Here is a 15,213-nt window from a genome sequence, read left to right on the forward strand (position 1 = left end):
CTAACGCTGGTTAACAGTAGCTAACAGCAGCTAACAGTAGCTAACAGCAGCTAACAGTAGCTAAAGGCAGCTAACCGTGGCTAAAACAGCAGTGTTTACAGACAGAAAAGTCTAGGATATCTTCAAAATGTATCACTGTATCACTGTAAATAGATGTGGAGACTTTGAGATAAACATGGACCAACAGCCTACTGTCACTATGAAGAGTGAGATGAGAAGGTAAGAAGAGAGAATTCTGTTAGTGGTGAGATTTGACACACTGTAACTTTAATATAGAAATTTTACACTTACACTCATATTATGAGCACTTTATGTAGCCAAGATAGCACCAAGCTAACGGGGTGTTCACAGATTTTGAATAAGTTGCTCAGTTTGAGTTTCTTTTCAAATAAATACTCCCACATATTAGCTTAATTTTTCCGTGTGAAATATGCGAACCAGTGAGGAACATTTACACTATTAAAAGCTTAAAAGTATCCTTTGAAGGCAACATGCCGCCTTTCACAACCTAGTGCTTACCTTTGTTTACATGTTTACATGTACAATATATTGATATATGTTTTCATTTAAATAATCTAGAAATTTTTCTTACTCTACTGTTAAACATACCAAAAATTCCCTTATTAAGTAAAAGGTTGTAAGTGGTTGTTAAATAAGTTATCAAAGCTGTAAAAAGATGCCAGATATGAGACCTGCTTCCAGATGGATTATAGTTAGTGTTAATGTAAATAGGCTAAAATTGTTAGAACTACTTACATTAGTTTATATATAATGTACTTCAAGTCTGCCCATCAAAGAGTTTATTGTTTGAAGTTGATGAACACAAGCTATTAATGCTAATTAAGCTACTGTTAGTGTTACTGCATTTTATTTGTTTAGCATTACATATCAGGTGGCCATAAGTGAGTCTTCGTGTTTCTCTCTGTTTCATTAGTGCAGAACTTTATGTTCTTGGTAAATTTCGCCATTGTCTCCGAAGAACACCACAGACAGTGTTTTCTTTTGCTTGGTGCTCAAACATGACCGCGGGCATGAGGAGGCTTGGTTAAGGGAAAGGGTGGCGCCGAGGGGGCGGAGCGGCTCCCTTCTCCGGGCGGCGTCAGCAGAAGAAAACGGGACAGAGGGGCAGAGGGAGGCCGACAGAGAGATTGGTTTCCCCAGGTGATTTTGCCCCATCCGCCGACTACAGGTAAGCACAATGAGAGTTTCAGGGCGTTTTCTCGTGACTAATGACAGGAGGTAAAGACTTTTATGCGTCGGAAGAAAACATTTTAAAACTCACTGCGACGCATCAGCTGTCCGTCCATTCATTTAGAAATCACATTTTACAGCTTATGTGGGGATGCTTGTAGAGACTGTATTCAATAATATTTAAACATACGCTAAAATACGCAGTATTTGTGGGTTAGATGGCTCATGGTATGCACACATGGTAGTTAAGCAAAATGTCACCTTGTGTATTACTTTTATTCTCATTTCATGACTTTGTCTTCTTGGAATACTATATCTGAGTTGCATATATTATTACAGCCTATTGTGCGTTACTTGCAGCCTGTCTTATAAAACTCCCACTCAGGCTTCAGCCACACCATTAATAGACGTGAAAGTGGCTTTTTCTCTCTGTTAGTGCTAGAATGTGATTGGCAGACGGTGCAGCAGCAGCGGCCGGACGAAGTGCGTCGTCACACTGAGCATGTGTCAGGCTTTATAAGCTATAAACATCATTCATGTGCGCGGGCTCTGCCTAATCTAAATCTGCAGTACAAATTGCATGCAGACAGCCAGACTTTTACAGCGGGCTCCGGTGCTGCAGTGCTGCTCAGTCAGTGTCACGTCTCACAACAGAGGGGCAATTTTGAGGTGGTCGGTTTGTCCAAATAATAGTCACCGCCCCCCCCCCCTCTCACACACACACACACAAACACAAACACTAATAATAATACTCATAAAAGGATTTGGATTTATTGGCAAGGACACGTCCATCTGAAGGTCTGATCTTCCTAAAGCAGTGACACCTGGCGGCGGCATGATGTGTACATTTCATATAAAACTGAGTATTGTGAAAGAGTTGCTACACAATTAAAATGTTTAGATCATAATACGATATTTTCGAAATAATCCGAATCACATTTTTTGCCTTTAAAAGCGTAAAAACCTGTGAAATCTAGCTTGTAAAATCAACATTAAAAAACAGCAACACTTTTTAAATACCTCTATGCTGTTTGCACCAGTTCAAAGCAGTAGTACGATGTGCACATATTTGGGCTGGTTTGCATTAGGAGAGATGCTTTTTCTTTCTTTATTCAAATAACCGTGGGTATAGCTAACTGCCGTCTGATCACCACTGTTGTCTTCTTAACAGAGTACATGGGAGGGGCATTTTTGTTTCTAGTTCTTATAGAGATATTAGAAGGCTTGTATTCAAGTGCCTGTATCCATGTGTATCTGGTTGAGAAACCACTGTTTGCATATTCACGCTCAGCTTTGCCTGTTAATTTGTTTGTCATGCTGTAACATGATCAGGGTGGATGAGAGATTTTTTTTCAAGAGATGCAGCCCTAATAGGAGCTCAGTTTTTGGAAAAAAAAAAAACCTTATTGAGTGAGAAAACTGTTAAAACTCATTTATTATATAAATATTTTTTAATAAATGTATTAATATAAATATGTATTTGTATGCATGTAATTAATTTCTAGTTCAATTTCTGTTATTACCGCAGCCCACCTGCAGTACCTGCGTGGTCCACCAGGGGGCCCCACACTTTCATAGTCACTGGCCTATTGGATGGCTGTGTGAAATGATCCCTAATAACATTTAATATTTTTGGTATCATTGCTGGAAAATTTCACTTTGAAAATGGAAATTGGTGCCAGCTGCATATTTGGAGCCGCTCTGCTGGACAACCTATGTCATTACATCAAGCTTCTTTTCTTCTATTTACAGCTGCTTTCAATAATGATATTAGTGTATGGCTATTATACCACTCAGGCTCTATGCTGTAATGTACACTCACCTGCCATTTCATTAGTTACACCTTTTAAGTACTGAGTTGGACCCCCTTTAACCTTCAAAGCTGCCTTTATTCTTCATGGCATAGATTCAACAAGGTGCTGGAAGCGTGCCTCAGAGATTTTGGTCCATATAATAATGGATTGCATTCATATAGCGCTTTTCGGGGCCCTCAAAGCGCTTTACAATTCCACTATTCATTCACTCTCACATTCACGCAGCTACAGTTGTAGTCACAGCTGCCCTGGGGCAGACTGACAGAAGCAAGGCTGCCATATCGCACCATCGGCCCCTCTGGCCATCACCAGTAGGCGGTAGGTGAAGTGTCTTGCCCAAGGACACAACGACCGAGACTGTCCGAGCCGGGGCTCGAACCGGCAACCTTCCGGTTACACGACAAACTGCCAACTCTTTGAGCCACGATCGCCCCTGTAATTATTATATTGACACGATAACATCACACAGTTGCTGCAGATTTGTTGGCTGCACATCCATGATGCAAATTTCTCATTCCATCATGTCCCAGAGGTCCTCTTTAGTACTGAGCAGAGATGGGCAGTAACGCGTAACGCGTTACTGTAATCTGATTACTTTTTTCAAGTAACGAGTAAAGTAAGGGATTACTATTGCAAAAACGGTAATTAGATTACCGTTACTTTCACGTAGGAACGCTGCGTTACTGCGTTACTAAAACCGTGATTTTTTTGCGAGAATGTCTCATGACGATGACGTAAGCGAGTGTGACGTTCGTGACAACAGCTGTGTGCATCGAGTGCAGGAGAGAGTATGAGCGTGCAGCGTTTAAAGCGTGGAAGTACTGACCTTACTTTAAGTTTGATTCCATAAAAAGTGACAAAAACATTAGCATCTGTTGTGCGTGGGAAGAAAACTTCTTTTTACAGCGAAAAAAATCCCCCTAAACTTCCAAGCAAGCACCGAGTGCGCTACGGGGTAATGGGAAACTCACAGAGAAACTCGCGGATTCTTCCACTGACCGCTGCGGCACACCTGCACCAGGGTAAACCTCCGCCTACCCTACTCCTGCTTTACAGGTGAAAATAGAGCAAAAGGACCGCTAGTCTTTAACTTTATTTATTTTCTGCTGTGTTTTACTTGCATCTATTTGAAAGAGTGAGTGTAAACACACACAAAAAAATTATTTTATGTGCTGGAATGTGCAGAAAATAGGTTTAAATATTAAACAAATTTCTTCCAGTCAGAGAATGTTGCATATAATTAAATGTTTGCTTGATGCATAAAGTTAAAAGATTAAAACTAATAAAACAAGTTTTAAAACAGGACTTTTCCATTTGATTACATTTTGTATGATGGATTATGTAGAAAAAGTAGAATTGGGCTGAAAGGTCTATCGCTTTATCATCTATTCAGGTTGTAAATTGTGTTTTTAAAAAGTAACTAAGTAACTAAGTAACTAAGTAATTAATTACTTTTGAAAATAAGTAATCAGTAAAGTAACGGGATTACTTTTTTGGGGAAGTAATCAGTAATTAGTAACTGATTACTTTTTTCAAGTAACTTGACCAACACTGGTACTGAGATCTGGTGACTGTGCAGGCCATTTGCATACAGGGAACTGAGACAAAGTCCTTTTGAGATGGTGTTTAAATGATGTTCGGTTAGTACTAAGAGGCCTAAAGTATGCCAATAAAGAACAGGTGCACTTGAGGAACTGGCCAGTGAATGCCCGTGGCGTCTGTTTTATTCTTTTAGAAGATTTTAGCAATGATAGGCTGGTGTAACTACAGCGCTAAAGAGCCCTGCCTGTGATAGCTCAAGCTACTGACTTCTTCCTGACGTAGTTATCAGAGTTTTGCTGTGTGAGCTCTGCAGCTGGCTCCAGGTTGAGAGAAGCATTTAACAGTAAATGCAGAAATAATGAGTAATACAGTAATACAACTGTCTGTATGTCATATTGAGACATACTGATTTATTCAAGTGCAGCCATGTATCTGAAACTAAGCGCTATCACGGAAAGCTGGGAAATGCTATTCCAACCAGCAGTAATGTAATCACTGAGATAAATCTGCACTGCTAAAAAGAAAATTATTGGCGCAGGGCGAACTGAAGCACTGCAGCCAGTTCAGTCACAATGCATGCATAAGGAATCTGCATTTAAAAGCCTTTTATGGTCATTACTCCTGATCTGTGCGACATGTCCGGAGTTGGTACGCAGCACTTACATGCATCATTTGCCTGTGTAGGTGTCAGGTGTCTCACAGGTGTCGGAATGTCAAAGTCTTTCAGTGACGAGGAGATGGCGGAGATAAAGGAGGCCTTTAACAAAGTGGGTGAGTAAAAATGTGTGTGTTTGTGCGTTCACATTGCAGAAATCTATGAATTAGCCACTTATTTTTGACTGTGTGGTGTACATGACTGTGAAAAGTGCCTCTTTGTGCACGCCTGTGTACGTGTGCAGGATCTGGCAGACAGAAGCTTTGATACGCCTACGTTCCCGTTATTGTCTAAAGCAGCGGTCCCCAACCCCCGGGCCACGGTCCGTTAGTGGGCCGTGAGTTGTTTGGTACCGGGCCGCGAGAGTTGAAGCTCGGGTGTGAAATTGATGATTTTCAGGGTTTTTGACGCTAACTCGGTTTCACTGGGTCTTTTTTCCCATTTTTTTGGTACCAGGCCGCACAGAAAAAATAAAAAACTTACTAGTGCACGATCACCTGTCTTTGCTTTTAAAAGAGTCTGAGTGCTACTCCCCATTCACAAAAGACCCACGAACTGCTTTAAAAGCTTTAAAAGTATGTTCGAGACATCAACTACTTTGGATGAAAGTCATGGCAGAATATCCCAAGATTGCCACAACAGCACACACACTCTATCTGTGTGAAGTGGGGTTTTCTGCGGTTCCAGCTCCCAAAACAAAATTGCGGAGCAGGCTGAGCATAAGCAACACACTTCAGGGGTCATTGTCTCCCCTCTCATTGATTTAGCGTTATGGTGAATTATATATTTTCATGTACTTTATATATGTTTTGTAGTCGTGTGTCTTATTTTGAAAGAAATATTTACGCGTTACCATAGCGACCACAGAGCATTAAGGGGCAGAGAGGAGGATGTTACTCTCAATGTTGTTGGTGCATTTCAGGAGGACGCTGCTAATAAAGTTACACAATTACACAGTGAATTTGCTTATTATTAATAAATTTACTAAATAACACAGTTTTTGTCTTGGTCGTATCGTTTTATTTGGTTGTATTTATCCGCGACACTTTAAAGGCCGGTCCGTGAAAATATTGTCTGACATTAAACCGTCGGTGGAGCAAAAAAGGACCGCTGCACTGAAGAAGCAATTCAGCAAATTATACTCCAGAAAAGTTGGAACACTGTGTAACGTAAGAAGAGAAAAGAATGCCATGATTTGCACATCATTTCAATGGAAAATACTACAAAGTAAACATAAGCTGAGACTTTAGAGCACTGACTCTTAGCATGTCACAATGGCAGCACTTTAAATCTCGCCCTGCATATCTGGAAAACTGTAAATAAAGAAATAAAGAGTAGAAGTTTAAGCTTACGTAAAGTTCTCTTTCATTTCCTGTCTCGACACACCACGCGTAGATGCGGATGGCAATGGGTACATCTCCTCCACCGAACTTGGCAATCTCTTCCGAGAGGTTGGCTGTCCTGTCCCCGGATATCAGCTCAGACAACTCCTCCAGAAGCTGGACCTGAACAACGACAGCAAAATTGAATTATCAGAGTTCGAGGCTGTAGGTAACACTAGTTAACTAACTGTAGTAATTCACAGCTTTACTAACAGTTTACTCACAGCAGCCAAAAAAGTAAACATGTTACATAAAAATCTGTTTATATACTAATGTACTGTAAAGAAAGGCAAACTACCATAACATATTAGGTGATAAATGACTTATATTGGTTATTATCTTGACAAATATACAGTAACCATGGTTTGATTGTCTGTAAGTTAGCGTGTGTTTGCATATATATTCAGCTCTTTAAGGAACTCAAGGACGACCGCATAGCCCAGAGTTTCAGGAAAGCTCTCAACAAGAAAGAAGGCATTGTAGCCATCGGGGGCACCAGCGAGCTCTCAAGTGCAGGAACTCAACATTCGATCTCTGGTTAGTAACGCCATATATAATATGTGTGGTGTCACCGCCCGGTGGAGTCAGAGAACTCTCTGATCAAACAGCCTCAGGTTTTAGTCGTCGCAGAAACAGATCTGACACTTGGCTTTGTCGTATTTCAGAGCAGGAGCGCTTCGCCCTTGCCAACTACCTCAACTCGGCTTTGGAGAAGGATCCCGACTGTCAGCACGTTCTCCCCATCAACCCCAACACCGAGGATCTGTTTAAAGCTGTCGGAGATGGCATCATGCTCTGGTAAAGCAGTTTTCTTTAGACGCTGTTTGTCACGTTCAGGCAGTGCGCTAAGATGCTTCCCTCACGCTCACTGTTTCAGTAAACTCATCAACCTCTCTGTGCCTGACACCATCGACGAGAGAACCATCAACAAAAAGAAACTGACTCCTTTCACCAAACAGGTCAGTTGGTTCCCTTTCACATCTTAATCGCGTGCTGGCTTAATGCGATTTAACCCCTGACCCTTCGTATCCTACAGGAGAATCTGAACTTGGCTCTGAATTCTGCTTCAGCCATCGGGTGCCAGGTCGTCAACATCGGAGCTCAAGATCTGAAGGAGGGGAAACCTCATCTGGTGCTCGGGCTCCTCTGGCAGATTATCAAGATAGGGCTGTTTGCCGATATCGAGCTGAGCCGCAATGAAGGTGGAGCACATAGAAGTGCAGATAGATTTGTCTGTGGAGAGGGAATTCTGCAAACATGCAAAACGTAAAACACATTTTAAAGGGGACCCATTATTTGTTTTCCTACATTTTCTATCATTTCACTTCCTGGCCACAAAAAAGTGACTCACTGTAAAATGTCACATTGAACCGCCTTTAGCTCTTCACTAAGCTTATGCAGTGTCACTACATTTACTTCTATCCAAAGCTGCACTGACTTTTTTGACAAAATCTGAACCCTCTTTGACAGTTTGAGCCCAGTGAATCCTGGCTTTGTCATCCTGAACTGACTGAAGCAGGCCCAGATTATAACACTGCCCCCACACGCTCGTACAGTAGACACACACAGACACATGTACAGGATGTGTCTGTGTGTTAATGGAAGGCTCCTACCTATTTGCTTAGTTAAAGCCGGGTGGTGATGGGTTTCCTGTCCAGGCTGTATATCTACACTATTAGACCGATGGCTGAACTTTCAGATAATGAGTTTATTTAATTCCTGTCTTCAGCGCGCTCCGTTTCAGGCAGTTTTTTCGACTCTTGGCTCATTTCACTGTTCAGACCTTCTGTTTGTAAGGAGCAGCCAATCAGAAGAGGAGCTGAAATGACTGTAGACGAACTATAGCAGATAAAAACGGGAGTGTCCCTGGATCAGAACATGGAAGTTTATATAGCAGTTGTCCTTTAAATACATGCTGGAGTTTAGTTTAGGCACCAGAGTCATTCCTCTCTCTCTGTATAGCTATTGCAGCGTTGCTAGAGGAAGGTGAGAGTCTGGAGGAACTGATGAAGCTCAGTCCTGAAGAGCTGCTGCTCCGCTGGGTCAATTTCCATTTAAAGAAAGTCGGGATGAAGATATCAAACTTTTCTGCCAATGTTAAGGTAAGAAAATGTAACCAGTCGCTTCACTGTTTGCTATCAGAAACTGAATCCTTATTTGATCTTTTACAGATGTTGGGTCACAATTTAAAAAAAATCACATCCTCTTCAGGGTAATATGCCTGTGACAGTATAAACACTTCATTCATGGGTTGTAGCTCTGACACACGGGCATTTGAATAGTTGCTTAGATTAAACATTAAACTAGAATATTTAAATGATGAGGGCAGAATATGCACAAATAGTCCCTGTGAAACAGAAGAGCGTTTGTTTTCCACTCATGGCTCTGTTTGAGTTCACATATCTGATATGGTCATGTCAGGCTAAACACAGCTACCTGCTTTTCTCTGAACTTTCTCTTCATGAGGGACAGCCAATCAGAGGGAAGCTGGCTCAAGGGGAGGGACGCTTTAAAGACAGAGGATAGTTTGTTTCAGGTAGAGGATGAACTGATTGTCTCCACCAAAGCCCAACATGAGTAAAATAATTATAGGTCAAATTAAATAGATCAGCGGTCCCCAACCCCCAGAGTCGTTTGGTACCAGGGTGCAAGAGTTGAGGCTCGGGTGTGAAATTTATGGTTTTTGGGGTTTTTTATCGTTATTTTGTATCGTATTTATCGTTAACTCGGTTTTCCTGGGTCTTTTCCCGTTTGTTATGAATAAATCTTCTTTTTTTGGTACCGGAGCTGCTTTCATTTTGTTGTGCTTATCTGCGACACCTTATCCGCAACATAAACTGGTCCGTGGTGCAAAAAAGGTTGGGGACGGCTGAAATAGATGTTCAGTAAAACATTAAAAAGCAAAGGCAGGTTGGCTCTGCAGTTGGCTGCAATTAACTGTATTCTGCTTTCATATAAAAATTTGTAAATGCACTTTTATTTTTGCACACATTTACACACATTAAACACACATTTACATTTATTTTGCATGAGTATTGTCACATATTGCAACAACACATAATGCTATTGAAATCAACCATGAATAAATGTCACTCAAAATGCATGTTTACTCTCAAAATGCTGACTTTAACTAAGTACAAGTAGAATATAAATATTACATTTAGTTGAATTTTACTCCTTCATGTTTGTTGAGGGTGAAGAATCTTTTTTTTTAGCGCTGGGAATAAACATGAGTGCAGTCTGACACGGGTCTGTCTCTGCCTTTGTGCACTTCTGTTCCCACGCAGGACTCCAAGGCCTACTTCCACCTGCTCGAGCAGATCGCCCCAGATGGCAGCGAAGAGGATGTTCCCTATGTTAACATTGACATGAGCGGTCTATATGTGAGTTTGCTTGAAAGGCAGCGTGCCTTTGCCTTGTAGATTCTTTGTTTGTAGTGCTGTTCTAGTCAGGCCTAACCCTCCATACACACCCTGCATACACGCACACACAGTAGAAAAATGCCCCAGTGATGTCAGAGAAAATGGTTCAATTTCTTTATTTGAACGCTTGAAAATAGAACTAATACAGAGGATGAATCTGTCATTTAAATACATGCATATCACACGCCTCTGTGTGTGTCACAGGAGCAGGATCTGGTAAAGAGAGCAGAGTGCATGCTGCAGCAGGCCAACCGTCTGGGCTGCAGGCAGTTTGTCACTGCCACCGATGTCGTGAGTGGAAACTCTAAGCTCAACATGGCCTTCGTGGCGACCCTCTTCAACAAACACCCGGCTCTCACTAAACCAGAGAACCAAGAGTGGATTGTGGAGAGTAAGCATGGATGAGCATTTCCTTTCTCGCTCCTGTAGTCGCTGAGGTAAGATCCTGTGGCTAACTCTGTCTTTCGCGATCTCCAGGTGAGACCAGGGAGGAGAGAACTTTCAGGAACTGGATGAACTCTCTCGGCGTCTCTCCAAATGTTCATCATATCTATGGGTCAGTGTGCGATCTGTACCGTTTAGCAACACTCTGATATGTAGTTTACATGTGCATGTTCACCTCACACGCCACTGTGTGTGTGTACAGTGATCTGCAGGATGCCATAGTGATTCTGCAGCTTTATGAAAAGATTAAGGTTCCAGTGGATTGGGACAAAGTCAATCGCCCTCCATTCAAAGCAGGAGGAGGCCACTTAAAAAAGGTAAATACACAAACTGCTTCATTCAAAGAACAGTTTTTAATAAAAGATGTTCACGTGGAAACGACACATACACATTTAATGGGTGTGTATGATACTCATTTCCATCTCCATATATTTATGCCTTAGATTGGGTCTTGGTGGAGCACCTTGTTTTGTTTCACACTCGACACACATTCTTCCCGTCTCTTTAAGACAACTGTTTTCTTATTGGCTGCCCCTCATACAGAGACGGTCTAGTCAGCAGATGGATGGAGCTTGTACGGTGACAGTCTAAGCTTAGGTGACCATATTAAGGACATCTTACTCACAGCGATGACAGCCAAGAATAGAAAAACTGTCTTAGTGTTTAGATCAGCTTGAAAGCTGAACTTATGACTCGTGAAATATATTAAAAAATGTTGGAATGTGTAAAACGTTAGTAAAAACAGAATGTATCCAGAATGTATCCATCCATCAACAACATTAACAAATCTCATAAATCCATATTTTACTCACAGTGGAATTTAGAAAAAACTGCATCTACAGATTGACCTTTTTAGTATTATTATTTAAAATGGTAATCTGCTCTTTTTAAACATTTGATATGTTTTCTACTATAAATTAAATGTGGCTTTTGAAATTTGCCATGTTTTGTTTGTGTGCGTGTAAAAACTAGGATTCCAAAAAAAGTTGGGACAGTGTATAAAGTGTAAACAACAAGTTGCAGATCCCAAAAATGTCTTTGTGCGCACTGCAGATTGAAAACTGTAACTACGCCGTGGAGCTGGGGAAGCAAAAAGCCGGGTTTTTCCTGGTGGGGATTGGTGGACAGGACCTGTACGACGGAAACCCGACTCTAACCCTGGCACTGATGTGGCAGCTGATGAGGAGGTGATTTTCTTTTGATTCCTATGTTGGGTTTGCAGTACAGTCGAGGACAGATAGGGGGTGCTGCTGTTTCAGGATGGAAACCGAAAAAGTCAGAGCTCTCTTACCAAGTTCATTGAGTTTAATGCACTGAGCTGTTATGATGAGACACATCGGTGCACTGATGATTAAAAACACCGGGGCTTATGGGAAATATAGTGCTCAGTAATGAGGCTAATATTCTCACATCCACATGCAGGTACATGTTAAATGTCCTCAAAGACCTTGGACATGGAGAAGTTGCTGGAGATGATGTGATCATTGCCTGGGTCAACAAGACTTTGTCTGGCGCTGGCAAGACTTCCTCTATAAAAAGCTTCAAGGTAAAAAGTTACACTTTGCCAGAGAAAGTATGCATTCATTACTCAAACTAGCCAATTACTAGTGTAATGTGAGATATTTTCACATGTATATTCTGTTTTGTCATTGTGGATTATTGCTTGTGAAGAGTGAAAGGCCAGCTGTGGACGTGTGATGCTTGTGTGCTCTTCTGTTTAGGACAGAATAATCAGTAGCAGTCTGCCAGTTCTCGACCTGATTGATGCCATCCAGCCGCAGAGTGTCAACTTTGAGCTGGTTAAAAAGGAAAATCTGTCAGAGGAAGACAAACTGAGCAATGCCAAGTAATCACCTCTGCTGCTCTGTTTGTTTCCAGTGGTTACTGCGCTTTTGTATTTCATTACATTGCTATCTAGAACCTTAGCTGGCAGTGGGGCATTCGGATTATTACATCAACGATGTGATGATGAGGTGATACGCTTTAATTACCATCCTTCCTTTCTCCAGGTATGCCATCTCCATGGCGAGGAAGATTGGTACCAAAGTCTACGCCCTGCCTGAAGACCTGGTAGATGTCAACCTCAAAATGGTGATGACCATCTTCGCCTGCCTGATGGGGAGAGGGATGAAGAAAGCTTAAAGGAGACACGCTTGCACCTAAAGACAAACAGACACACGTGTAGTGGGCATAGATGTACTGCGTTGTTGTTTTATGTGGTTATTCTGAGCTAGCCAAAACAGAGTGAATCCAATCTGAGTGTAAACAGTAAAGAGCAGTAAAGTGGGACTTCTTTAACGGCTACATGATATAAAGGTTGAGGTTTGGTTTGGGGCTTTTCTTTGGATCTCATTTTTACGATCGTTTACGAGGTGATCATCGTCTGTGCTGCTCGCTGAGATGAATCTAAAAGAGCGCTGACTATCACAGGGTCTGAGCCATGCATGCTCGGACTGTGCGAAGGGGAAACCTGTTAAGAAAATATGAAATTGTGTCTTTATGTTTGTCTTTAAGTTATGACACGTGGCAAATATTCAAAAACAACTACTTCACATGTCACATAGAAGCACCTAATGCTGCCTTGCCTCCATTCCTCCATTTTTCCTCTCAACTTCCCATGTGTCAGTTATTGTTCTCGAGCCTTAATAATCTTTCATGTATATGACCAAAGCTGTGCTACATTATAGGCAGATAATATATTCACAGAATATAAAACTGAAAACTGTTTTAACCTTCAATGTCTATTAAATGCTTTGACTAGGATTTTTAACCCAGAACAGCACATCTGTAGTGCTTCTTTCTGGCACTTTGTCTGTAGACGGTCTGTCCCAGTATAACACTTGAATTCAGTAGCTCTGCTTTTGCTGCCATGATGACTGCAATAAACAACCTCAAAGGTTTAGTCCCGGATGAATTTAAAGTCATGCGAGCAATACTTTCAATGTGTTGTGTGCACAATTACGTCTGTTATGGTGAACAATAAAATCTTTTTTCATATATTATCTAGTTTTGTGTTCTGTGTGATTTGTTCTGTTGGCGTTTCAAGCGTGTTATTGCAACAACCACACATTTACTTACTGAACAGAACCAATAGCAGTCATTCATTTCCATTTCCTTAAATATTATTATTGAGATTTTGCTTCCATCACGTAGCAAATAGCACGATGTTATATTTATTTGTATTTAGCAATTAAAGACTGTTTTACATTTAATTGATGGTACAGCTGAGGCTACTCTGAATTTTCTTGGTCTACTGAAACAGGATATCATGGATAAATGTAAGTTTAATTTCTAAGAGCACTCAGAGTCCTGACAGGGACTAGAAAGAGAGAGCAGAATTCTCCTGTTTTGGCTTCCTGTTAAATCCAGAATTCAAAATCCTGCTCCTCACATACAAGGTCTTAAATAATCAGGCCCCATCTTATCTTAATGACCTTGTAGTACCATATCACCCTATTAGAGCACTTCGCTCTCGCTCTGCAGGCCTACTTGTTGTTCCTAGAGTATTTAAAAGTAGAATGGGAGGCAGAGCCTTCAGTTTTCAGGCCCCTCTTCTGTGGAACCAGCTTCCAGTTTGGATTCAGGAGACAGACACTATCTCTACTTTTAAGATTAGGCTTAAAACTTTCCTTTTGTGAACTCAACGTCATGCTCGAGAAACCGGTTTGAGATGATCTGAGCTCTGTGACGTTGATCGTTATCTGAAAATGCGTACACTGTGGTCATAAAGGGATGGACATGGTCAGCAACAGTACTCGGGTAGGCTGTGCCATTTATGCTCAATACTCCCAAAGTGTGCCAAGAAAGCATCAGCCCACACCGTTACACCACCACTACCTGCCAGAAGCACTGATAGAAGGCAGCATGAAGTTGCAGCAAATAAGAAGACTCATCAGAGCAGGCAACCCTTTTCCAATCTACTGTTGTTCAGTTTTGGTGAGCATGTGTGAAATGTGGCATCAATGTACTGTTTTTACCTGAAGGGAGCAGCAGCTGGTGTGTATTCTACTGCTGTCGCCCATCTGCTTACACTGTTGCCCATTCAGAGGTGCTCAAAACTCAAAAAGTTCAAAATCCATGCACTCCTTCACATTTTCCAAAGCCTTCGAGCTGCCCAGGTTGGAATTCTTCGCTGAGCTGATTCTGGTCCCCGGGCCTTATGTTTGATGCCCCTGACTTAGAGTGTTAAATACAAGTTCAGAGTTATCTGAAGCAAAAAGGAGCTAAGCTGTGATTTACAGACAAAGCATTATGTTAAAATGTGTTAAGACACTGATGGGAACCGACATTATATTTGATTTGCTATTTCAGGAAAATGACAGGCAGAATCCATCAAGGGTTTGAGTGATGTTTTCAGTGGAGGCAGCGTGCACAGTAGCATGACCTAACATGGGTGGAAAGCAGTCAGCGTTAACTTTATTGAATATACAGCAAGGTGACTATCTCCAGGCTTAAAATGAGCAGAGTTGTTTTTGTGAAACAAAGGCTTAAATATTTGCAGCTGTCCTGCAATATAAGAGGGAAAACTGGGACAGGTCAGTTGAGCTTCTGACAGGTTGTTAATGTGTCTGCAGTGCGATGTATTTGTCATCACTGCAGCAGGGATAGCTGCTATCATGATTGAGAGGCAGCTGCTTCACTTTCTAAATGTGTGCTGGTAATAACTGAGCCAATTACACGTGACAATCGATCCCAGAAATGACTTTTACCCTGAAAGGCACTCGTGTTTTCTGTCATTTTGAACAGACATGTCAACATCCCAT

The 15,213-nt window shown here is 41.5% G+C and overlaps 1 protein-coding gene across 1 annotated transcript; it reads left to right on the plus strand.

Annotated features, from left to right (window-relative positions):
- The first annotated feature begins 1,099 nt into the window (after window positions 1-1,099).
- LOC146391988 (plastin-3-like) lies at window positions 1,100-13,452 on the plus strand. The gene is made up of 16 exons (XM_084939906.1): window positions 1,100-1,189; window positions 5,232-5,318; window positions 6,598-6,749; window positions 6,992-7,121; window positions 7,250-7,382; window positions 7,462-7,543; window positions 7,621-7,786; window positions 8,547-8,686; window positions 9,872-9,967; window positions 10,211-10,397; window positions 10,484-10,562; window positions 10,653-10,767; window positions 11,504-11,637; window positions 11,873-11,996; window positions 12,172-12,296; window positions 12,460-13,452. Exons 2-16 carry the CDS (start codon window positions 5,258-5,260, stop codon window positions 12,590-12,592), a joined length of 1,857 nt encoding a protein of 618 aa, XP_084796032.1. The 5' UTR covers window positions 1,100-1,189; window positions 5,232-5,257; the 3' UTR covers window positions 12,593-13,452.
- The last annotated feature ends 1,761 nt before the right edge of the window (window positions 13,453-15,213 follow it).

The sequence above is a fragment of the Perissodus microlepis genome, chromosome 2 (genome assembly GCF_051167445.1).
Source record: "Perissodus microlepis isolate ML-2025 ecotype Zambia chromosome 2, ASM5116744v1, whole genome shotgun sequence".
NCBI classification, from domain to species: domain Eukaryota; kingdom Metazoa; phylum Chordata; class Actinopteri; order Cichliformes; family Cichlidae; genus Perissodus; species Perissodus microlepis.